Below are 26214 nucleotides of genomic sequence, written 5' to 3' on the forward strand. Positions count from 1 at the left end.
AAATGGAAAACAAAAGATACTAAAACAACATAACAAAAGATAGCCACAAAATAGATAACAGTATATGAGCTTTGAAGGTCCAAAAACTATATAAAGAACTAATTATGATGGATTTCACTTGTGGGCACATTATCATTGCTATTAAAACCAGTTAGAGAGAAAAATGGAAAGAATGTAGATGGATAATGTCATAAATTCACATTAATGGTCACGCTCATGGAATGTTGAGGAAATTTTCCATTGTAGTTATTACAAGGTACAGATTGCTCAGTAAAAGAACAATATCCACCTGATATTGCCAATGCCATTTTAGACAAGACTGAAGTCTAATTCCACAATATAGCCTTCTTCCTTTGATCTCTCATTTTCATTCTCAAATTCAGTTAATTTGCATGAGATTCTCTTCACACATGTCAATAAAATTAGCTTCAAACCATAGATTGTTACCATAAGAGTTGCCCCTATTTACATTTGGGGTCTTATGGAGTATTTCACAAAGTGACCAAATCCAACACAATATAAATCACATTTATATCTGTAATTTATCATGTATATATTCCCTGAAGCAAGACGAAAAATCCAAGTTCATAGTTTTTGTCAGTAGGTCTCCATAAGGATATGCAATTAAACTTCTATAGTCCCATTGCATGGCTTTGACGAGAAGCTTATACAGTTCACTCACAAGAGTGCAAATGGATGATGGTTGGACACTCAACAATTGATTGTGTGGTAAACTCATTACCAACAAAGACCAAACTAACAAGAAAGTTGGCAATGACATTTTAAACTTTTCCAAAGAACACAAACAATTAATGAAACCTGAAAATAATTACCAAGGGGCAGATTGAAAATGCAAATAAGTCTTGAGATGTCCATAAGGTATACCTTTAAGCGTAATAGAAAGAGGTTTCTTGCCAAAGAGCCCCAAAACAATCAAAGGCTCCAAGAAGTAACCTATTGATCTACTTAGGCCACAATCATGGTTCAGTTGTTTTCCACCAACAAGCAAACCAGGCTTAAATCTTAGCTTTGTTCCTGCATGTAAAAATTTTCGATGAGATTGCAAGATGAATGAGACAATAACAAAAGAATGATCTATAGTCCATATGAATACTCAGGGCTCCATGCATGTGCTTGATTGAGAAACAAGTTAGAGGCAATTTGCATCACCATGCCAAAGACGGTTATGTTTGTTCACCAATCATGGTGCAACTGAAAATTGTTGTAAACAAAAAACATCATGCACAAAAGGAAATGCCCTCAAGACATTGTTACCTGTTTCATTGATCTCCACAACACAACCATCACTTACTTTCTCCATTAGGCGGAGAAAGGAGACCTCATAATTTCGCAAACCAGGTGATGTGTCATCTGCTCGGATATCTTCAATACGCACTGCAGTGCCAGACAATGTAGACAATACAAGGCGCTGACGAAAATGTTGTGTGCCACGCAGCTGTAAGGTAGTCGCTTTCACCATATTCACCTAAGCTGATGTTCCTTGAATCCTGATCTAGAACTCCTTGATTTCAGTAGGTTATAAAGTTCATCAAAACCTGCAAACATAAACTCAAGATGAGGGTTTACTATATTTAAATGCATTATCACATATCTACTCATAATGCAATAAGATAAGATAAGATAATTATATTAATGTCCGACAAACCACAATGGAATGAAAATACAGTATACTTCTTTGTGATGAAACTTGATGGAAAATATTTTCCATCATATGCATCTAATGCTAATCCAAAACAAAAGATCATATGATTCCAACAAAAACTACTGAACATGTGCTGTGCCTAAGCCACAGCTTTGGAATTTGAGCTTTTTGTGGATTAGTAATCAGAAGTTCATGCTATTGGATCATACAAGTGTAGTTCCTAGTATCAAGTAATAAATGTCAATTTGTACATAAGCATTCATAATCCTTATAAAGCAGTGTTAACAGAACCGGACCAGAACTGGTTGAACCAGCACGTCCAGCCATTTTCAAGCCCTAACCAGTCCAACCAGTGGCACAAAACCGGAAAAGTCCGGTTCAGTACCAAACCAGCCAGTTCCTGTATAGAATTCACCAGTTTGTTCCATAAAATGCAACTAGGGACCCTTGGAGTGCAAATTTAATATTTCAAAATAAAAATTACGAGTGAGGCAGCCAAATATTCAACCCTAGAGCCATACTACTGCATTGTAATTAATGGTAAAGTTAATAATAGTGACATTCTCCTTTATCTTTCATTTTCATCCTTTTACTTCAATTTTTTAACATTACCATTAATTGTTTCAGGATGTTTGAGTGGTTCCAACCTCCTTGGATTTCATATGGAGAAAGTAGAATTTTAGATCTCACTCAAAATCTGGCAGACTTAACAATTTTCAGGATTTTAGGATTGGGGGGTATTGGAACACTTCCATTGGATTTTGTCATGTATAAGGGTTTGGAACTAACATTTAAACAAGAGCACCAAGCCCTCTGTGTATCTTGATATAATGTCCACTATGTATTAGTTGCCCACAATAGGATGAAATAGTCTATCCAACCCTGTAGGCTATAGTCTTTTTTCCCCAAGGAAGAATCATAATTTTCATTAATGAGTTGAAAATTATATGTTGTAGATGCTAGAAGCATATGCTCCATGTGTGGTCATGCCACTGATTGTGTTGTGCTATCCAAAAATGTAACTATCCCAAGTTGGGAGACTGTTAATATTTACATATGATATGTTTCTCAAATAAATCTGAACATAAATATACAGTGCAAAATTTTAAATACATCAAAAAGTCATGAAAATCAAAATCAGGGTCTGTCGGCCCCATTCAGCTGTTGGTCCTCATATGGTTGATGATAATATCTGTAGAAGTCCTGATCAGTCTGTTCTTGGATCATCCAAAGCCCCCGTGGCTGGTGCGAGGCCTCCTTGGATAGTCCGTCAGAAACTTGATTGCGTTCCCTGTATATATGATGACAAGAGATATAATCAAATTGAGATTTCAGCATCATAGTCTCATCCAATATATTCCAGAGTGTGTGTACATGACATGCAGATTGTTGATTAAACCAGTTTATGATAAGTTTGGAGTCACCAAAAATCTGAATGCGACGACATCCCTTCTCAAGTGCAAAATATAATAAATGACAGAGTGTAATGAGTTCAGCAAAGTTATTTGTCCCATCCCCCAGTCCCATCTGTATCTTATAGAAATGATTATTTGTGATGTGTAGTAAGATACCCCCACCACAGCCATGTAGTTGTGTCGAACCATCAAAATATGCCCAAGGATAATTTCTTTCAATAATCTCAGCTGATATATTACGGACAGTGTGGGTGTGGGTGTGGGGGTGGTCTTCCTCCGAGATACTGTGATAAGTAGAGATGAGGTGTGTTGTGACATGATGTTAAAATTGGCAACTAGGGCCAAACTCCATGTGGGTCATCTTATTTATGGCAGATATTTTTCTTGGATTCCTCTCATCGAGAGGTGTAGGATTGATCTAAAGATCATCCGATTCTGATAAGTATTCATGAAGATATGAATTTATTTGTGTTATGGGACAATTCGTCAAGGTCGGCCAGCAACCAAACTGCCTCCACTTATGCTCAACGTTTTCGTATAAATAAAGGTGCCTTGAAGTTGAAAGTCATTTAGACACACACTCTTGTGATCTCTCCTCTCCACTCGTCTGGGTTTTGGTGGAAGGAGACATCACCAAGAATCTATGCTGCCCTAATGTAATGAAGCTCTACGCTACAGGAGATACCCTAACCCTTATCGTTGTCATGGTGAAGAAGGCCTTAACGCAGTGGAGAAGGTTTCTATAACGCTGGTCCAGAAGAGACCCTAAGCTGCCCTAAACGCAGGTCTAGAAGAGACCTACAATGCTGATCTGAGGCCCTAAGCCAGCTGTCACAATGTGCCCTAGCCGCAGACTTATGACAAGATCTATGGTGCATAAAGAGCTTTGTTTTGGCCGCAGAAGAGAGGAGCCCAGCGAAGGTGAAGGAAGGCATAGTTTATGCCTCCTTCTAGACAGTTAGGGAGCCAAGTTGCTACAGGCAGGAGGCTGAGGTCATGGTCGGAAATTCTGGGCAGAAATAAAAGAAACCTCACAGGTAAACATGTTGAGTTTCCTTGGGTAATTACACGTAGGAAGGGAGGCTTGTTTTGGAGGCTGAGATGAGTATTAGGCCCTCCAAAACAAGGCCACATATTCCTGTAGCAGCAGCGAAGGAAAGGGAGCCTTGTTGAGGGTTTCTGAAGTGTTCTTGTAGGCAGAATGATGCCCTAGACAGTGCTCACCAAGTGTAGTAGGCAGCCGCATTGAAGGACAAACCTAGGTGGTTTGTGGAGCAACTTGTGCATGGAATGATGGGTATTCTCTCTGGTTGGTTGGTTAACTGTGGAGTACGTTTGGGGCTGCGTAAGTGCCCTAACCAGGTCAGCAGCAAACAACGGCATGCAAACATAAATGACAGATGTGTTTTGTTTAGGAGGGCTGTTAGATAGGACTGTCTTGATGCTCAAATCAGTCCATGATGAAGGCTGCCCTATGATCTATCTGCTGTTAGAATGACATTCAATGCAGCAAATAGAGATCCTAAAAGTGAACTAATGTAGTGCATGATAAGGTGCAGCATGATGTTGAGTGTTGCTACATGATGATGGATATATTGATGAAGTGTAGGGTAGCATGATGTGTGCAGCACAAGTGTATCAAAGTGCAGCACTGTGATAATGAATGCTGCGATGGGATGCAGCATGATGGGCACAGTAAAGTACAGCTTGATGATGCAGCACAGGGAGGTGCAGCATGATGATAAGGTGCAGCATGGTAATGAGGTCCAGCATGATGATTGGATGTAGCATGGTAATGAGGTCCAGCATGATGATTGGATGTGGCACAGTGAGGTGCAGCATGGTGATCGAGTCACCTTGGATCAGTGGAAGCAGTATGCCTTCAACTCAGCGCAGATCAGCTACCTCATATGCTATCTACTTAGAGAAGATCTCTGCTCTTATTTTGATGTATATGTACTATCTCTCTCTCTGCTGAACTATTGAAGAACATATAAGAAGAATTGATCAAGGGTTTCCCCACATTGGGGTTTGTCCCTGGCTAGCGCCACATCTTGTGTCCTCTTGTCTTCTGCGATTTATGTTTATGTTCTATCTGCATTTTACTATCATGCTAAATGTGATTGCTAATCTAGAATTGATATTGAGCTAATATGGAAAATTGAAGTAAATTTGCTATCAGCATAAAACATACCTAAAATTAACACATCAGGCCAGCGAGGTATAATACCAGAGAATATGAGTTTGTTTCGTTGAAGCCAAACACTCCAGCAAATCAAAATGGGAAGATTTCGAATCCTAGGAGAGTGAGTTGCTGACCACCACAATTGCCATGCTTCCAAAATATTTGCACCTTGCCATCTATATTGAAGTTGTAGGTTTGTGAGTACCTCATGCCAAAATGCAGTAGTAATAGGACATGTAAGAAAAAGATGATCAATAGTGTCCAATGCCTGTTTGCAAAGTATACACCAGGTTGGTCCATGATAAGTTCGCTTTTGGAGATTATCCCCTATGGGTGCTTTGTTGCAAAGGATGCACCACATAAAAAGCTTAGCTCTAGGTGGCACCTTCAATTTCCAGAGTACATTCCACCACCAACCAGATACAGGCGGTTTATGACCAAAGTAAATAAAGAGGTAACCGGGCTAAGGGGAGTATTTTTCATTCTGTGAGTGTGCCCAATTTAGCTCATCCTCCCCCTCAGTGATCCGGACATGAGATTCAATAAGAGAATTAAGATAAGATTGCCAATTATTTTGCCAGATAGGAGGAATACCCAACTGATCTGCAAATTTCCAGGCTTGGTTGAAAATAGTAGAATTGTCCTGGTCAGCAATATGGGCAAGACTAGTAATACCAGCATTAGTGAGGAAGTGAAGTAATTCCTGTGGTAACTGATAAGCATTCCCACATCCAGACCAGGGGTCCAACCCAATGTGAACCAAGTTGCCATTCCCAATCCTCCAGGTTAATCCATCTCGGATATATGCAAGTGAGTTGAGTACCGCCCTCCAAACTGTAGATATATTTGATCTGTTCCAAGTTGGTTGCCTGATCCAATCAAGAGTATGGAGTGGGGAGATGTACTTCTGAGTGACCACCTCTGACCAAAGGTTCCTGGAAGTAAGAACATTCCACCCCATTTTGGCTGCTAAAGCACTAGCAAAAGCTTCTAAGTTTTTCATGCCCCATCCACCCCATTTCTTTGGAAGAGCAATAATGTCCCATCTGGCCCATGCAAAAGTGTGTCCTTCTTGTTTGCCCTTCCAAAAGAATCTACTACACAACTATTGTATTTTGTGTAATATGCCCCTCGGAATCCAAGCTAGAGACATCCAATACACCGGAGTAGCTTCCAAAACTGATTTGATGAGAATGAGTCTGTCAGCCCTAGATAGCCATCTATGATGCCAGATATTCAGACGCCTTTCGATCTTTGCCACAAGCCAAACCCAGTCAGCAATCTTGTACTTGATAGGCTTGAGTCTAAAGCCTAGATATTTAAGCCCATCATCAAAGGGGAGGATAGTATAAGGAAATATCTGTTGGGCTATGTGGATTTCATTTAGAGAGCAGTCAATAGTTGTCAGTGTTGATTTTAGTTGGTTGCATTCCATTCCAGTAGCAAAACAGAAAGATCTGAGAATAGAGGAAAATGTTGTAATGTCGCCAATCGATCCATTAAGAAATATGAGAACATCATCTACAAAAAGGAGGTGGGTAAGGATGCAGTTGTTAGTGATCTTAATGCCCATCAGTCTGCCCAGTCTTTTTTCCTCGGATATGTACCGACTCAACCCTTCCATGACCAACAAGAAAAGAAGTGGTGAGAGTGGACAACCTTGTCTGAGGCCACATTCAGCATGAAAGAAAGGTGAGGCAGAGCCATTAATAAGAACATTGTATGAGACATTAGAAATACAACACATAATCCATTGAATGAAACTTAAAGGAAAGCCCAAGTGAGTCAATAGCATTCTCAGGTAGAGCCAGTTGGTTTGGTCAAAAGCCTTAGCCAAATCTATCTTAAGCAGTGTTGCATAATCGTGATTTTATCATAAAATCGCGAGTTTTTGAAACCGGCGATATTATCGGCCGATTAGTACATGTATTTTTTTCGGCGAATTTTTGGGAAAAAATCGTGGAATAATTTTTATTTTATTTTTTTGTTCGGATTTTTGATGAGGATGAACAACAGGAGGAGGAGGTGACACAACCTACCCAAGCTACCTTTGTCACCAGTAGAGGACGTGGTCTACCTCCTGTAGCTCCTAGTTCTTCAGCTTCTAGAGCACAGCAGAGTCCACTGCCAACTCCACTGGCATCTACATCTAGAGGAGCAGAGGAAATCAGTAGTATTAGACTTTAATTATTTGGTTCATTGTATATGACATTATGATTCATGATATGAGATACATTATTATATTTTTTGTTGATATTTTGAGGCTGAGTTGGGAGTCAGGACTTACTATTCAGGACATGATTCACTTTTATGTGTGATGTAGCACTAGAAATGATATTAAACATCTTATATATTAGTTCTTTTATCATATTTATGTGTCAATGTATTTATTTTATGTTGTATATGCTTTAGATATTAAAAATTTTGAAAAAAAATTGAATATTTTTGTAAGTTACGATTTTTTCCCGATTTTTACCAATTTTTTCCCCATGTTTACGATTTTTTCCTATTTTTTCCCCGCGCTGATTTAATCCCGATAACGATTAAAGAAACATTGATCTTAAGTATCATACCTTTTAACCTCTTGATCTTGATGGAGTGAAGGACCTCCTGTGCAATACCCACTGCTTCATGAATGTGCTTGTAGTTAAGGAAAGCAAATTGTTTTGGAAATATATGCTTAGATAAGATAGGTTTAAGGCGGTTGGCTAGAATCTTAGCAATGATCTTATATATGCAATTGTAGAGTGAGATAGGTCAGAAGTCATTGAAGGTCTGGGGATCATCTGATTTGGGTATGAGAGCAATGAATGTAGAATTAAATGCATCATACATGCGGCCACTAACTCGACATTCTTCAATAACCTGTAGAAGATCGTTACCCAAAACTTCAAAAAAGGCAAGGTAAAATTCAACCGGCTAACCATCTGGTCCAGGGCTTTTGTCTTTCTTGAACCATTTGAGGGTGCCTTCTAGTTCTCCCAGAGTAACAGGCAGTTCAAGTACCACTGAACCATCATGATTTACGAATCTAGGGAATAGCCCTGCCACCTTAATGATCTTTGCAAGGGTAGCATCCTGTGGAGCTTTGAATAGCCAACTAAAATGTGATGTGTTGAGGTTGGCCAGTTGATTAAAAGTATTTACCTGGTGGCCATTGTCATCCTCCAAGTGCCAGATGGTATTGATGGCCCGTCGACCATTTGCATACCGATGGTAAAACTTCGTATTATCATCCCCAGACTGAAGCCATATAGCTCGACTCCGGAGTCTCCAGGTTTCCTCTTTGTCCTTTAGTATTTTGTTCCGGTCTGCTTCGATTTTGATTAGTCAATCTTTGGCTTCTGTGGTTTCAAAACCACATCCATCCCTATCCTCTAGATTTGCAAGTTCAACTTCGATGTCTTTAAGAATATGGTCATCCTTAGCTCTTTTTTCTCTGGCCCATTCAATAGATTTGTGTTTGAGACAGAGCATCTTTTTAGCAAATGCTTCGGAAATAGACTGACCAGGAACAAGTGGGTGAGCTTTCCAATAATCAGTGACCATGTTAATGTACCCCTCATCTTTGAGCTAGGTCGAGTTGAATTTATAGGGGGCTTTGGGCTTACGATCAGCACTAGCAAATTCAAGATAAATAGGGGAGTGATCAGACAAGCCACCTGAGCCCACCCATTGCCTATATAGTGAAAAATAATCCAAAAGAGATTCTTTAACAAGGAACCAATCTAACCTTCTGGCAAGCATAGCTTCTCTAGTCCTCCGATTATGCCAGGTAGGTTGAATCTGCGCCAAAGGAATATCAGATAGGTGATGATCCTCCAACAGAGAACTGATATGATCAGTTAGAGGGTCAATCTGCGCATTATGTCCCCAGGACTCCGCATGGCCAATAGAGAAATTAAGATCGCCTCCAAGAATGATATTGTCAGCTTGCATGTATGAGAGATTAAGGAGATTTCCCAAAAAAAGAGCCTGGTTGATGCAGGGTCCATAAATATTGATAAGTCTCAATTCCTTCCCAAGATCAGAGGTAAATATATCAACTCCAATGATACCATCCCTCCCCCAGATATTATGAAGCTTTACAGCCGGAGGGTTATAACCCAATGCCATACCACCAAATTGTCCATGGACATCCAATGCTTTAAAGTGCCAACCAAGTGCAAGAGCTTCTAGAGCAGGGATGATCTGGTCGCTAGGTGCAAGGGTTTCCTGTAAGAATATAATGTCCACCATCTCAATCTCAAGTAGTCTTCTAAAGGCTAGTTTTTTGGCAGGACTAGCCATCCCACGACAATTGAAGGATAACCACTTCATGGAGAACCAAGAGGGGGAGAGGTCAATGCTCTAAGGACCTTGTCAATGGGGAGTTGTCGACCATGTGCTACTTCCAAACCCGCCTGGAATATTGCCTTGGACATATTGGAGTGTCTGCCCCGAGGGGTTTTAGTAGGCAAGGAGGGGGTAATAATACCGATGCCACAGTAATCTCTGAATGTGGACTTGGAATTAGAACGGAGATTGTAAGCATGACTCCGACCAGTGTCATGGGAAAGCCCAGCAGAGGGAACGGATCGAGGGACACCGAGGATAGCAGGAGGAGTGGTGGTGAAAGTAGGAGGAGAGGGAATCGGTGGGCACGAAATAGGGGGGGAACATATGCAGGTGTAGAGATGCAATGCGAAATAGATGTACTATGATAAAAATCAGATGTAGATGCATTTGTAAGAGGGGGATCAGAGAAAAAATTACCCGCACTGAAGATAGCAACAGTCGCGACTACACAGGATCTGGTGATGCAAGGAGATGGAGGACAAACAGCTTCCTTGCTTGATCCTCAGATCGACTGGGTGGTCTTCGGTGGGCGTCCATCAACCTTTGCAGGTCTCTTACCCAGCGTACCAGAGGGGTTATCTTCTGCAATATGATCTGGCTGAGCCACAGATGCAGAGCTGGAAGCAAGTAAGGGGCAATCCTTGTACAAGTGCCCAATTTTGTGGCAATGACGGCATCGATAGGGTACCCCCTCATAATCAAGTATCTGGATACGACATGTGTTCCTCCATTGGATCTGAAAATTCTCCTCTAATCCTTCTCTCGTGTCCAAGTGCACCAGGATGCGGGCCATTGCCATATTCCCAGTGACAATGTATGATTTTTCATAGTCCAGGAAAGTCCCCAGAGCATTACCAATTCTCTTAAAGACATCCTCAGACCAGAAGTGAAGCGGAAGTCCTGGCAGACAAACCCAAATTGGGCCAGCCCCCAAATGTTCACGCTCCGGGTCAAAGAGAGGGCTCCATCGCTTAAGTAATACCGGTGCAAGCTCAATGTGCCAGTACTTAGATAGGACCCAAGGAATGAATTCAGGACGTTGAAAGCGAAGTGCAAACCAACCTCAAGAAAGGGTGACCATCGAGGGAAGTTCATCAAGCATATAACCCCAAATTTCTAATATCCATTGTAGCAATCGAGCAGTCGTATAAGATCTTCCACGAACCCGTCCAACCAGTACCCTATCTGTCGTATTGAGCACATCACCCATCTGGAGGTCTTCACCAAAGGTAAGTGATATCTTCCTGCTCCCAGCCTTAACTCCTTTATACTTCTTTGCAAGCCTGGCCGATTTCCCTGAGGGAGGGTTAGCAATGTGATTGGAGGGTGTACCAAATCTTGTACTAGACTGAGGTTCCCCGCCCAAATTCGGAGGCGGAAGAGTGGTTCCTTCAAAGAAGCCCGAAGTAGGAGGGTTTGAAACCAGTGGAGGTGGGATCGGGGAGGATAGATTAGATGAAGGAGGGTAATGAGGGCCCAGGTCTGAGGGAAAGGTAGGAATAGGGTTCACAAAGGAGGGGAACTCGGGGGGATCTAGTGTAAAAGAGGCAGAGGACAGGTCCAAGCAGGACGCAAGGAATTGGAGCGATGTCGGAGAGGGATGGGAATAGTCAGAGCCTGGCACAAAGAAGGAGTCGTCTGGTAAGCCTGAAACCAGCAGTGAAGAAGTTCATGGACCGGAAGACGACACAAACGGATGGGCCAGAAGGGAATGAGAAAAAACCAGGATCGAAAAAACCCTAGGGTCACCGGCCAACATTAGTGGAAATGTTAGTGGAAGTAACTGGTAGCTGTGGAGGAGAGATCGTCCAGATAGGCACAGAATCATAAGGATCCTCCGAATAATCAACCATATCCTACTCCATCACAGCCGACAAACAACGAGAGAAGGTCTACCCAAAAATGCGTCAACTGACAATTGCCCAGACAAAGACCAATGTGTCCAGGTGCCAGAGTAACGGAATGGAGACAGTGACAGCAGATAGTTGCAGACAGCAAGAGGGTAAGTAGGTGCCTAGCCCCAGCCACATTCAGAAGGTGTCTCGGATGAGTGAGCTCGATAACCAAGATTGAGCGAACGCAGAAGCTCCTCCATCGCTCCCCAATCTTGTAGGTTATAGTCTTGATAAAGAGGGAAAACCCAATTATCCATTGTTTGGGGCACCATTAGATGAATTTTGGTTTGGTTGTGGCAAAAAAGCCCAAATTGGGGGTTGCGCATGCAACCCCTCACATTTGAGAAACCCCATGAGGAATCTATAAATAGAGGAGAGTTGGAATCAATTTGGATCATCAATTTAGATCATCAATTTGGATTGGAATATCTCTGATTCTCTTGAGCCTAAGGCCCTGAGGGTTTTAAGACCCCCCTTCTTTTTTATTAGCTTCAGTGGAGATGATCCCACCCTATCTAATCCTTTTGTCTAGTTTCAGTGGAGCTGATCCCACCCTACCTAGACACCTTTTTTTCTTGTTTTGGTAAAGCAATAACATTTGGAACATCTATGATTGTCAAATATATTTAAAAAGAACCTAAAACAGTGATTCTCACCTTGGGAATTTTCATTTGATTAGTCATCAGGATCTGGCATTGGTCACTCTAAGTATTTTGAGGTCCAGGTTGAGGGACGCAGGGCATCTGCACAAGAGAATGGCTCATTCTGAGCACCAACATCTTGGTCTGGAGTAGACATCAAAGGTTTAAGGTCCAGCAAAGAGAATTGAAGTAGCATTTGAGAAGATTCTAGGCCGCAGGCCAGGGCCATAGAGCCGCACAGCGAATCGAGCTCTATTAATCCGTTCATCCAAACCCTATTACAGTTTGAGTCCATTACAGTGCAGACAATCGACAAGCAATTGCTATCTCCACAAACAAGTCCGCAAATATCCTAGAACAATTCGTGCTCCTGTTCAGTAAGGTTTGGACAGCACAGTTGATGGTCAATTAACGTAGCTCATTTTGAGTAGTCTAGTATAGTCGATGATTGGTTTATTAATTTGTTGAAGCTGAAAAACAGTATTATATTGGTGATCATTGGTTGGATAAATTTACTATGCGCAGCCAACCCTCACAGTGATTTTGTTGGAGGATCAGAATCAATGTTGCAGGAAGCGTCCCCCCCGTTCTAAGGCCCGAAGCGCGCTTCGTACGGCGCTTCGGCCGTACGAAGCGTGACGCTTTGGAGGGCGAAGCGTACGCTTCTGTACAATTCCGAAAAAGTGCCGCGATGTTTAGAAAATCTTCTTCTTTTTTTCTTTTTTTTAGGTGAGTTTGCTTGTTCGGGGTGGGTCCACCTTGGGTTAGGGTGAGGAATGAAGGCAAAATATATATATATATATATATATATATATATATATATAGCAGATGCTCCCTCATGGTAATGTTAAATTCTTAAAGTAAAAGGATGAAAATGAAAAATAAAGGAGAATGTCACTTTTACTTAAATTTTTAACATTACCATGCAATGACTCAAGATGTTTGAGAGTGGTTCCAGCCTCATTGGACTTCATATGGAGAAAATAGAATTTCATATCCTATTCAAAATTCAACAGACTTAACAGTTTTCAGGAATTCGGGATCAATGGGATTGTGGCATTTCATTAGATTATATCAAGTATGAAGGTATGCGATTAGCATTTAATCAAGAGCACCAAGCCCTATATGTACCCTAGTGTTGGTGGTGTTAATTGTTGAACTCCTTTGTCACGCGGCACGCCCTTGGCAAAAAATTACCTTTCAATCAAGTCAAAATCATCGATCAAGCATGTTAAGCTTTTTCTACCATATTTTAAGTCTTAAATTAGGTAGTTTGATCAAAATTGGGCAATGTTGACTAATATCCCTAGACAATCGAGGTAGAGGCAAAGGCTAGACAAGAGGAGAAAAATCTAGATTCTAGATGGTTGATGCATCTAAATGGTTGGTGCTCGAATAATTAATCATTAATGTACAATGGATGCTATATCTATCTTGATTTATGCAAAAATATGCATGTTTTCATGTCTTCTACAACTAATTTGGTATTTGGGATGTTTGTTTTGAGTATAAATGCAAAAAAAATATAAAAATACACATATATATATAGCAAACGCTTCGCTTCCTAGATTTTTGGAAAATGACGCTTCCGCATCCCACGTCCCCGCTTCGTGCAACATTGATCAGAATATTGTGGAACTTCATATACTATTCCATAACACCTATGGTTATATAAAATTGTGGATGTGCATTACTGTTGAACAATTATATTGCTATGAAGATCTTTTATACTCATGCATGCCTATAGTTTGATGAATAAATGAGTCTGCACTATTGTGAAACCCTAACAGCAAAGAAACAATTATCCTAGGACATTACACTCGATGTTGGTGGCATTGTTTGTTGAATTACTGTCATGACCCTAGTAAAAATGTACCCATCACTCGAAGAAAATCTCAATTTGACATGTTAGGCATTTTCTATCTTACCTTAATGCTTAGAAAGTGATATTGATGATAAGGATCTCAATATAGGCAATGAATCTGATGATATGTAGGTCTTTGTTGCAGCATGATACTTTTGGACTCTAGAAGCCATCTAGAGCCTCTTTCTTGATGTATTTTTGGTTCAAAGATGGATTGCACTCGATGCTATTTTGGTCATGTGCACCCTTACTTGCTATATATATGAGAAACTTCACATATTGTGTATTATGGTTTGGATTCATATAAATGCACATGAATATATATGTTTTTTTCAAAACTTGTATATTTATGTATTTTTTAGCGGACTGATTGTTTTCCCCTTCCCAGTTTTGGGGTCAACTGGTTGATGATCAGTCTGGTTCTGATAACATTGTTATGAAGAACCATGTTAACAAGGGTAGGGTAGGGTTTTAGTTTATCATTGTTTATAAATTCTCAGTGAGAAAGTCATTTTGTTAGTTTCTTTACCTTGCTACTGCAAGCCTTTTCTCCTTCAACTGGTAAAGTGCTTGACTTTTGCTGGAAAGAGGATGCCCTAAAAGAATTTCACATGAAGGTAAGTTTCTTTTGTAGACATTTTCATCTTATTTTGGTGGTGTGCATTTACCTAGGGATGCAAGGCAGATTTATCATGGGAGTTACCACTTGCATGTGGTCCACTAGTCCACCAGAGATTCCCTAATGTATGGCATAGTGACTCTAGAAGTTATACTACATGCATGGCATATTCATTCCAGAAATGAAAGGCACATTTATTTATTTGAGAAGTTTAAGTACTGTCCATAGCATTCACGTGGGTTACATCACTTGGGAAAGATTCCCCTACATGCACGAGCACACACCATTCTTGAGGCTATTCTTATCCCTGTTTGTAACATCTTCTTCTCTTGTTATATAAAGGAGATAAAGGCACGCTAGTTAGACAAGGGCTCAGTGTGATTTGCAGCGTGACCTTGTGAGGAGTTTTTGTGTGAGTAGAGTAGAATTGATGTAATCTTTTCTTTTAATGTAATAGAAAGAGATGTGATTGCTGCTACAGATTTTAGTATGCTGATGTGCATTTCCATATTTTTTCTTTCGTAGATCTACTACCTACTTAGTTATCAAAGAGACCTAATCCTCTGATGTACAGTGTCCACACACTTGAATCTTCAATCTTATGTTTCAGTAGTTGCGCATCTGAAGTTTCAATAGGTGGTTTCCGAATGTTTCTGGTTGCAGCAGTCAAGATTAAATTCTTCTACACAATTGAGAGATACAAAAGTTCATGTTTCTCTTTTTTTGTTTGTGTTTGTCCTCTCTGTGCCCTAGGGATGCACTGTGCAGTACACCTCTTATTAGAACTAGAAGTAATGAAAAATCCTCTGAAGCCTACCAGAAGCAGTTAACCGCAAAGTTTTGTGCCAACAAGCATATAAACATGATGGACTGATGCATCACGCTTCCGTACTACATTGCTGCTGTTGCACGAAGTGAATCAGCAAGTTGGCATAGTCAAAGTGTAATGTACTAGGGCAATCTGCCCTCGGGGTTTACTATAGCAGCACTCCTTCCTTTCCAATTACAGTAGTAATATTTAATACAATTTACAAATGATTTAATGTTTGCTCAAAAAAAGTGTAATACACTGACAGAAAATGACAATACAATCTATCATAATAGAGTCGAATCTACCAATACACAGGATTTTTCAATAATTGAAACATGGAATCCAATGTACCACAGTACCACGACTTTCCATCCAAGTATATCAACATACCCACAAAACATAAACGATCCAATAGTCTATAGATTTGCAACCAATCAGCGAATTACAGTGACCTAACAACAGAAAGACCTAATTTCGACCTTGGCGGTCAAACCAGCGTGAATCTGCGAAACGGGCCACTGCGTTGCTTCCCGACTTCCTTGTGACTGACGCATGCTTCAGAAAACTCGTCTTTGAACCATTTGTATTTACCGTCAAATTATTTTTACCAACCCGTCAAAAGAATTTCTAATTTAATTTCCCAAGTCGGCGGTCAACAGAGGAGTGCAAAGCGAACTAAAACAGCAATCGGAAAATTAGAGTCCAGCGATAAGAACTTAGTATCTACGCTGGCTTCTACGGCTGCGTTAGAGTTGTATTTCTGTTTAGAATCACCACGTCTTTCAGCGGCCTGCTTAATTCCACGGCTTGTTTAAATCCGCAGTAATCCGTCCCGCTTAGGTGCATCGCATGGCTTTCAAATATGCCCCAATCCTCTCGCATGACCCAAATCGGAACCTTTGCTTCCAACAGAACCTTCTTCGGTTAGCCAATTTCTCACGGAAAACGCAATCTCAGCTACAGGACACTCGGCGAAGGCTTCTTAATATGCGTTCTTGTTTCAAACCAGAGAAGATATCCACCGAGATCCTGTACAGAGCCTTTAGGAGTTTCGCTGCCTTTAATTTGGGATGACGTCCTGTAGCGAGAACAGAGACCAAAAACAAGAGAGACTTCGCTGCCTTTCCAAAACCAAAAATCCAAATTCACAGTAGTGTAGCATTAATCTACAACACGACATTGAGAGCTCGAGCATTAAATGACATGAAATTTAATCCAATGGGTTGATTAAGCCAAATTTGATCGCTGATCAATTTGAATCTATAACTATAAACGTGCAAACCCTGTAAGAGGTTAGAAAGTTGGACAGCTAAGTTACCGGGAAACATAAAAAAGGAAACGACGGCCACACAGGAAAACAAGTCCAGTTATCCACTGTATATACAAAAAATCATTTGCAAGGCATGATCATGTTGCAAACATAACTGAAAAATCGTATTGCAAAATGCCTAATTACAAAAGTTAATCATATCTAACCTGCTACCAGCCGAGTAGTATGAAGCCAACAGCTGAACACCAAGTAGCAAGGTGGGGTTCAATCCAGAAAATTCTGGCTGATACCGCTGAGGAAGTAGTTATTGCCTCTAACCAATATTACCCCTAAGGAGTGACATCAACTGCTGGTGATTTTTCTCCTTGACGATGAACGACTCACCTGAACAATGGGCTGAGCCCTTTGCAACTACAGACTGACGAACTTCTTCTTGAAAGCTTGAATCTCCTTGCGATTTTCCAACAGCGGCCTCAATTTTCAATAAAAAAATTCTGCAACAGATTTTTCAGGCAAACAGCGGCCTCGATTATTACAATTTAGTCCTTTCTAAAAATATGTTTCAAATCTTGAAGAGAAATCTGGAATAAAATACAGAGGTCGTGTGAAATACTGTGTCCACTGTCAAAATCCTGGGTGGTGGGTAGCACAAGTGCGCTCAACCCGAAACACGAGTTCCTTAGGGTTTGTTGGCTAACTTTGTGACTTCCCCCATGAATGTTGTTTGTAAGGCTCCCCAAAAATTTTAGTATATTTTAAAGGTACTTAAGTTAATTCCAATTTTATGGTCGATTGGTATTTGGTATCGAGCATCCTTACGAGTTATTATTAGGCCCCACAAATGGAATATAGCTCTTGCATTACATGTGATTTCAAGCAAATTTGTAATTTATGTCCAGAATTTCCAAAAATTTATGGAAATATTATTATTTTGTTTTATTGGTAAAATTTAATTTAATTTCATATTTTATTAAATTTGATTTTTTTATTTTTAATTGATCAAAGATTATTTAATGGGATCTTAATTTTTTTTGTTATGTGATTGTTTTTTTTTATATTTATCGGATTGTATAATTATTTAAAATAAAAATCAAGCGGTCACTATTAAGACTGATAATTTGTAATAATTGTAATTTTTTTATTCAAGATTCTAATAATTTGTAATAATTGTAATGTTTTTATTTAACTAACACAAGGATATAGGGGAGGGACGCCATTACCTGTGCGCCCTCCCCTCCACCTGGCGGACGGGCACGTTGCAGGCACGTGGCCTCGTACGACACCACGCCAACTCAATCCGCCACCTGTTAAGGAACGTGTCAAGGGTTTAGGGTTTATTTAACGAGCATGGAGGGGCTCATTTCCGCCTTTACCGCGCGATGTATGCTCCGACTGTGGGTTTTCTGTTCGGGTCTGGTGGTTGTTCGAAGCCCTCCGCCGATGATGGCGCGGGAGGGCTCCATTACCTGTGCATGAGGTCCGCCATTGTTGAGCTCATGTCCGCCAATTGCTGTTCAGCCAGGACCGCCGGTGGTTTAGGGTGGTCCGCCATTGTTGAGCTCATGTCCGCCAATTGCTGTTCAGCCAGGACCGCCGGTGGTTTAGGGTGGTCCGCCATTGTTGAGCTCATGTCCGCCAATTGCTGTTCAGCCAGGACCGTCGGTGGTTTAGGGTTTCCTGGGTGGTTGTTTAATTCGTGCTATTTGCTGTTTGGGGAGGAGCCAGTACCAATTTACAGGTAACTGCAAATTTCGGTGGTATTTGTGTGGTTTTTTGGGTTTTTTTCTTCTGCATTTGCTCATTTGTTAATTTTTTCCAATTGTTGCAGGTGTGGCAGGTCCGGCGAGCACTGGAGAAGGTCCGCCGAATGTGTGGCGAGCTCTGGACTGATGGCTTCTATCCGGTAGGATTTTTATCCTACCAGCCATTTTCTGAAGTGTTTTTCAACACCTCTCACCGTGTGTTTCTCAACACCTCACCTCGCTTATTGGAAGTTTTGTTGTAGCTTTTCGGTGTTAAGGTCTTGTGCTTTTTTCGGTGTTAAGGTCTTGTGCTTTTTTCGGTGTTAAGGTCTTGTGCTTTTTTCTGATATAATGGTAGCCCTCTGGTTTTGTTGAATGTATAATTTATTAGCTGCTTTGTTGAAGGGTTTAGGGTTTTGGATTCTAATGGCAGCTTGGTTTTGGTTGCCATCTCCAAAGCTTGCAGCTAGTGTGAGACTCGGAACATACGGAAATGATGTTGTAGCTTTTTGGTGTTAAGGTCTTGTGCTTTTTTCTGATATAATGGTAGCCCTCTGGTTTTGTTGAAGGTATAATTTATTAGCTGCTTTGTTGAAGGGTTTAAGGTTTTGGATTCTCATGTGTATATTTCTTAATAGGAATTGTAAATGCTCTTCCGAGGCCAAGATATGCTATTTTTACTACACCTCTTCGCGTATCCACCAGGAGATTGTGAGGCTTCAGGTCCCTGCCATATTATAGGCTGCCTTTCAATATTGGAGCATGAACAGAGAATGTTTCAATTGCCTTTCGAGCTTCTGTACCATTCCATATAATTTAGGCATACTTCATGAATTGTAAGACTCCTAAGCCGGTGGTGTTCTAAGTTGTTTGCTTGTAGGAAGTTTGTCAGACTGTCTTAAGGTGGCTAAGCTGTTTCTAGGGTTCTACTGCGTCTAGTCTTGTTCTGAGGGTTTGAAGGGAGTTATACAGATAAGATGGTATGCGGATTCCTTCCTAAGCAGGTATTGGAATTGAACCACTAGTTCTTTGATATCATGATTTGAACAAGGTTACTGCTACTAATTTGAATACATCTTATATGTGTTAACACTATCATACCTAAGCTTTGAACAGTGTTAATTGAGTACCCCACTAGTTCTGTCCAATAATGATTGTTGTTGTATTTTATTCTTATCGCTAGTTCTGTCCAATAAAGATTGTTGTGGGTAAAGTTACACTATCATTACATGGATCTTCTTGAAGCGTGGTTGAGCTTACGAGTAGTCTAACTTATGACTACTAGATTGTTTCACTTTCTTATATTCTTTTTTCACAATATTTTGGGACCTTAACGCATGCTCTAGGATGTTTTCTTTTTGTTTTTCCACCTTATGTTTTCTATGAGATGTAAGGTTGTTTGCTTGTAGGAAGTTTGTCAGACTGTCTTAAGGTGGCTAAGCTGTTTCTAGGGTTCTACTGCGTCTAGTCTTGTTCTGAGGGTTTGAAGGGAGTTATACAGATAAGAAGGTATGCGGATTCCTTCCTAAGCAGGTATTGTAAGGATTCAAGGTCTAGTGTTTCATTCCAAAGATCTAGCTTCCTCAGTCCTTCTAAGCTAATGTCTCAGACCATCTTCAGATTGTCTCTGTCCTTCTTCGGAATGTTGGTTTGCTTCTTGAAGGATACTAGAGCCTATGGTGTAAGCAGCTTACGTATTATTCATATATTATGATAGCTTGTTTCTCTGTATTGGTTACTAGTAACCACAATGCATAACCTTATGGACAGTGTTCACATAATCTACATGCCTTAATTACGATAAGCTCTTGTTCCTGTATTAGTATAGCTTGATTACAGTGATATCATAACTCTTACATATTACTGATATAAGCTCAATGTAAGGATATGGAATATGAAGCGTATAGTCTAATCACTTACACGGGATCAATTGATGTACCATATATAATTGACTAAGCTTAAACTCCATATTAGTAGAAGCTGTAATACATTTATACCTATAACTATTTCACGCATATGGCTCTGATTCCCATTGAATTGATTACAATGAGTACTCTTATTCAAGCATTGTGTTAGCTTCTCACTTCCATGGGACTAATCTGATGAATACCGATATAGTGCTTGCAGTAGTTTGGGTTAGGTTCCTAAAGACTATCTCCCATGTTTGCCTATGCCATTCAATTTTGTCTATCACATGCATTTTGTTCGTTTCCTTGGAAAAATACTTAGCTCAATTATTTTAGAACTATATATGACTACATATTTGATTATATTAAAATCAGATTTGTTGGATTTATTTACTTATTTATGGTTGAGAATTTATTTGCAGCTCTGTGTCTTATTATCTCAGTGTTTCAGGTTTTCTTCAACAAATTTAAATAATAATTACTTCAAAAATGAAGAAAATGACTTCAAAGAGTCCAGTAGTTCCAATTGTAACTCTTTATGATCTTTGTGGAGTAAATATGTTGTGTAGGCTTTAAGTTTAGTTCAGTTTTGGTTTTGAGCTATTGTTGTGTATTAACTTCTTTCTGTATTCAATAGAAGATGGATGTGTTTGAGAGTTGGGATATTTTACAGAAGTATGTGCTTGTAGGTAAGCTTACTTAGATCTAGGTTATTCTTTCAAAGTTGAAAAACTGCTTACAGTGGCCTGCTTTCTATGATACTTGTTGACTGCAATGAATAATTAGATCTAAAGCATATTGCTACGGTGACTGCATAAATACCATAAGACAATAATAATAAGCCCAAGACCACTGCACATTGACCATAAGAGACTAATAAAGTCATATGTTTTTCTGTTGGTGACTTTCCAAGTGTTTATCTAAGGTCTGGTATATGTTTTCTGATATCTGAAATATGCTTTTCGAGATCTGGTGTACTTGTTTTAGTAAGAAGAAATCAATTTGCTAAGGTTTAATATCCATAAGAAATCACTTATCAGTGTTGGGAGCATCATTTTGAAGCTAATGGTGAAGTATTAAGTGATTTATTTTGTGAAATATAGTTCATCTTTGCAGTGGAAAAAGATGCCCCAAGACATAATATGAATTGACATAACAATTTCAAAAGGGAAATAAGTATCTAAGTTATCATTGTAGTGTCTTTTGTGGACTGATATCATTTGTGCTTAACTCGCAAATAAAACTACTTTACAACCAACCAAGCTGCTGTTGGCTTTTCAATGTAGTGAATGCATAGCACCATAATGTTGTTAGTGTTTCAAAGCAATAAAACAACCTAGGTTGTAAGCCAGAATGTTTTTGTGACAAGAAAAAGACACAATCCATCCAAAATCCACATCATAATGTGGTTACAAACAAAAACATATGACACCCCTATTCTTTATGGCCCTGAGAATCTTGAGTGCCAAAACTCCCCGAGTTACCTTCTTGAGCCAAGTAGGTTGGCCTACCTGTCAAGGGTTGATTAGGAAATGGTTGATTGCTGCCATATGATTGACTCCAATTTGCAGCTTCCAACCATGGAGGTATTGAGTACCCATACCTCACATTTGCACTACTGGTCCCTGCATTAAGTGGAGGTGTGTAATGAGCATACATAGAATTGGCACCAACTCTGGTAGGAATAAGGCAAGTGGGTAAACCCTCAGTAGTATAGTGAGGCACTTGAATGTTTATGAGATCTTGGAATAATGGTGTATTATCTGCAATGGAGTCCAATGAGTTTGAAATAATTCTGGTTTCATTGGCTATTCTTGTATCATTGTCAACCATATTGATCATCCCTTGTTCCTTTTCAAGCATTTGTTGTGCCTTTCGTTTTTCCTTTTCCTGTCTTGCCATTTGCTTTTGTTGGTCCTTAATTTGCCTTGCTTTATCTCTTTCAATCTTTTCATCTGCTCGATGTTGTGCGGCAACAATCCTTGCTGCCTTCTTCTCCTTGACTAGATCCTTCTTTTTCTGTTTTAATTCTTGCATTTCAAATTTCTTTTTTTCAGACTCAACTAACAGGGTTATATAGTCCTCTGAGGTGGGTAACTGTGAGCTTCGGCCCAGACGAAGACTACCTGGTGCACCTTGCTTTTTTTTCATTGATACTCTCTGTACTGGTAGCTTTAGGAATTGTCCAAGTGTCTTCTCCACCCCTCCCACCTGCATGTCATTGCTTGGTACTTCCCTTCCAGTTTCTGTTGGAACTGATTGAACTATATCATTATCTTCATTTGATGCCTCATTATGTCCTTCATCTTCTTCCATTGATATATTGTCCACAAAAAAATGAACAATTTCACTGTTCAATTCTGCTGGTTGTGAGGGCATGTTCATGCTTTCTTCATTGGTTGCTGAGACACTATGTGCATTCATATTGATCATTGCTTCTGCTAGCCATGAAGGTGGGGTTACTTGGCTTGGCAATGTCAATTGGTCATTGTCAACTGCATGTTCAGCAATAACATTAACAATATCAACAACAGGAATTTCATGTTCTTGAGTTGGTGGAACAATCTCCATGTTACTGCGAATTTGTTCATTGTTATATTGTGTTTCACATACAGTTTCATCATCTTCAGCATATAAGTGTCCTTGAGACAAGGAAATCATATTACCAGCTGCAACAACATCATCTTGGTCATCTACTTCTTGCACTTCAACACCTGTTTGGGCATTCCCTTCTTCCTGACCATCCACATGAAACGCTTGGCTACAACCAGTATCATGCATGAGAGCATCATAGTTCAGTGGCTAGATTCCTGTCCTCCTAAAGCCAGCCTTGATATTTGATGGTGTCAAAGCCCTTTTAAAAGCTTTACTTGCAAGCTCTGCTAGCTCAAACCTTTTCACCTCAACCCCTGGATTCTTTGCCATCCATGCAGCACGCTCCGACCTGAAATAGTTCTTGAAAGGGCCAAACACACTAACATCAAGGGGTTGCAGTCTATGAGTGGTATGAGCTGGCAATGTCAATAGGTCGATGCCTAAATTGTTTGCTTCCTCAATTGTTTGTACAGCCATGTGGCTCCCATGGCCATCTAATATCAAAAGGTGTCTGTTATTAGGCGAGACGCCACCTGGTACCGATGCAGCAAAGTGAAAAAGCCAACTTAGAAACAGTTCTTTAGTCATCCATGCATGGGGATGTGCAGCCATGCATGCACCTGGTTCGCAGTTCTGTATATAGTTTTTCAGTTGATTTTTACCTTTGAATAGATAAAATCCTGGGATTGAAGTACCAATTGCATTAACACAACATAAAATAGTTATCCACTCCCTGCTCTTGGGCAAAATCTTTGGCACATTTCGGCTCCCTCTCTTGGCAATTACCCGCATGCCACAATTCCTCCCTGCCTGTAAACCTGTTTCATCACAGTTCCATATATGGCCTGCTCCATAAGAATGTTTATCATAAGCACTAGAAAGTGTGTCATAGAATTTTTGCACAACTGCAGGGCGCAAATTTAATGCTCTGTCTCTGTCAAGGCCCTCAGCAGTACGCAATACAAGTTCTGGATGCCTTTTTTTAAACCCAAACCACCATGATTTACCAGGAAACCCATCTTTGAATGGGTTTGGCCTCCCTTGACAGATTTGAGCAACTGTTGATTTGAGTTGTATCAACTCTAGCCCATGTCCCAGTTGGGCCATCTCTTTACACCACTCAACCACCTCGGCCTCCTCATCCTCAGTCATAACTGTAAGAGGCCCTCTACGTTTTGTATGAGTCAGTCCATTTATCCAATAATGTATTGATGAGGGAGGAATACCATGTTTTTTTGCAGATGCCCGAACTGAGTATCCATTAAACTCTATGTCGTCAATTGCAACTAACATTTGTTCTTTTGTCCATCCTCTTATAGCACTGATTTTTTTAGTTGAGCTTGCCCCTTGGACTGTTGTTGATGGTGGTTCTGTGGCTGATGGTGTGTTAACATCAGCAGCTGTCACATGGTCATCTTCAACAATGTTCCCTGGTGCATTGCTGGCATCGACATCAGCTGGCCTGTCATCATCGGACGATGTGCATCGCAGCTGCGCACCCCTTGTCACTCTCCTGCCACTTCTCCTTGTACGAGCAGAGTAACTTCCTTTTGCCATAGATGCAACAACCTATAAAATTATTGCATGCATTTAGACATTAGAATATATGTTAAATTATGCTTTATTACTTCTGCAAAAATTATCCCTATGAAGCTGATGATCGAATAATTCCTGTAAGCTAACCTTCAATTCCTGTAAGGTAAGCAACAAATAAGGTCAACAAATTATTACAGTTTTAAAATAAAATTAAACATAAATAGATAGCATTCTTAAATTTTCAAGGCTAACAAAAGACTTACACACATGAATACCATTTTGAAAGAATTCATACCATTTGTAACTTACAACACTAGGTAGATCTTGAGATTAAGATTTTTTCTCATCTGTGATGTCAGAACAAGTTTTTACCATGGTGGTGAACTTGTGCTTTTATTTACATTATTGGGACTTTCTTTCTCTGCTTAGCATATTTGACTACAAAAATTTAGGTAGATAAGATGTTTTCTCATCTGTGGTGTCAAAACAAGATTTTTACGATGGAGGTAAACTTGTGCTTTTATTTACATTATTGGGACATGTCTTCCTCTGCTTCGCATATCTGGTTACAAAAACTTAGAAATGCTTCCCACTTGACTGATATGGAATTTGTGAGTTTGATTTTAGTTTTTCATGTAATGTCTAAATGAGTCTTTTTCTCTATCTTTACATAATTTCAAAAGAGTTGAAATTATTGCTTCAGTGCTTAGTATTTTATTGGTGTTTACCATGCTTACTGGAAATTTGGATTCAGTGCCCTGTTTTGATTGTTTCCTTTACAGTTACTCTGTCTCTTCTTTCAATTAATTTGTCCTTAGGCTTTTTGAAACAAATGGCTTGCATCTCCTCATATTACTTCACCGATAGTTCACTAAAATCCTATTTAGTTTGTTCCATGTGCTTGTTGCATGAGCAAAAATAAGCGCGACCTTTGTAAAATGTGACTGAACTTAAAATTCGGCTGAGAGGTCTCACTTTTCATTATATTTTGATATATAAGTTCACGGGGTTTCTTCAGTATCTGTTTTTTTCTGGTATACCACTTTTGTTGCAGTTCCAAAATCTTTGCAATTCTAATATATATTCATAACATGACCAAGTGTGAAATAATAATTCTTACGCCAGGAGAACTTAAACTAGTATTTCTGAAATTGGCACCTTTAAAGTTTTGAGTTTTGCAGCTATGGCTTAATAGCGAGCTGGATTACTAATGTAGCCCAAGTATTTTTAAACTTAAAAACACCTGTTTTATTAAGCAGACTTAAAATCTAATAGCATCTTGTCCTCTTATTTGATTTGTTGTCTTTCTGAGCAAAATGTTTGATAGCTTACTGCACTAATTTGTTTGTAATCCTAGAAAAAATGATCTATTTTAGAAGTCTGAAAGTTGAGCTTACTGTACAGTGTATTGTTTCATATTGCTTTTGTTAAGTTGGTCCAATCAACATGGACACAGCGGGGCTTTCGTTGCGCTTACTGTACAGTGTATTGTTTCATATTGCTTTTGTTAAGTTGGTCCAATCAACATGGACACAGCGGGGCTTTCGTTGCGGAGACCCTACCGTGTATAAAGGGTTATCGGGAATGACAACAGGACGAGGAACGATGTTTAGAAGTTTCCCATTGAAGAAACTAGGAGAAACGATGTTTAGATGTTTAGAAGTTTCCCACTGTATTCAATAGGTTAACTGTATAAGCTAGAACACATACATAAACTCTGTATAAAAAAGGTT

At 39.8% G+C, this 26214-nt stretch overlaps 1 protein-coding gene across 2 annotated transcripts in view; it reads right to left on the bottom strand.

Moving 5' to 3' along the window:
* The window catches only part of LOC149205059 (putative RNA 3'-terminal phosphate cyclase-like protein), a 93957-nt gene extending 76521 nt beyond the window's left edge, over positions 1-17436 (bottom strand). The window contains exons 1-4 of one of the 2 annotated variants that reach the window (XM_089394880.1): positions 17315-17436; positions 16908-17195; positions 1276-1556; positions 886-1035 (exon numbers count right to left, since the gene is read on the bottom strand). In XM_089394880.1, the coding sequence (XP_089251006.1) occupies positions 886-1035; positions 1276-1480 (355 nt within the window). In that variant the 5' untranslated portion in view covers positions 1481-1556; positions 16908-17195; positions 17315-17436. Of the gene's footprint in view, positions 1-885; positions 1036-1275; positions 1557-16907 lie in introns of both variants that reach the window. The other variant, XM_089394879.1, reaches the window with a different exon arrangement.
* Between the last annotated feature and the right edge of the window lie 8778 nt (positions 17437-26214).

This window comes from Pinus tabuliformis, chromosome 1_2 (genome assembly GCF_031772625.1).
Source record: "Pinus tabuliformis cultivar Carrire ecotype Pingquan chromosome 1_2, CPIR1, whole genome shotgun sequence".
Taxonomy (NCBI): Eukaryota; Viridiplantae; Streptophyta; class Pinopsida; order Pinales; family Pinaceae; genus Pinus; species Pinus tabuliformis.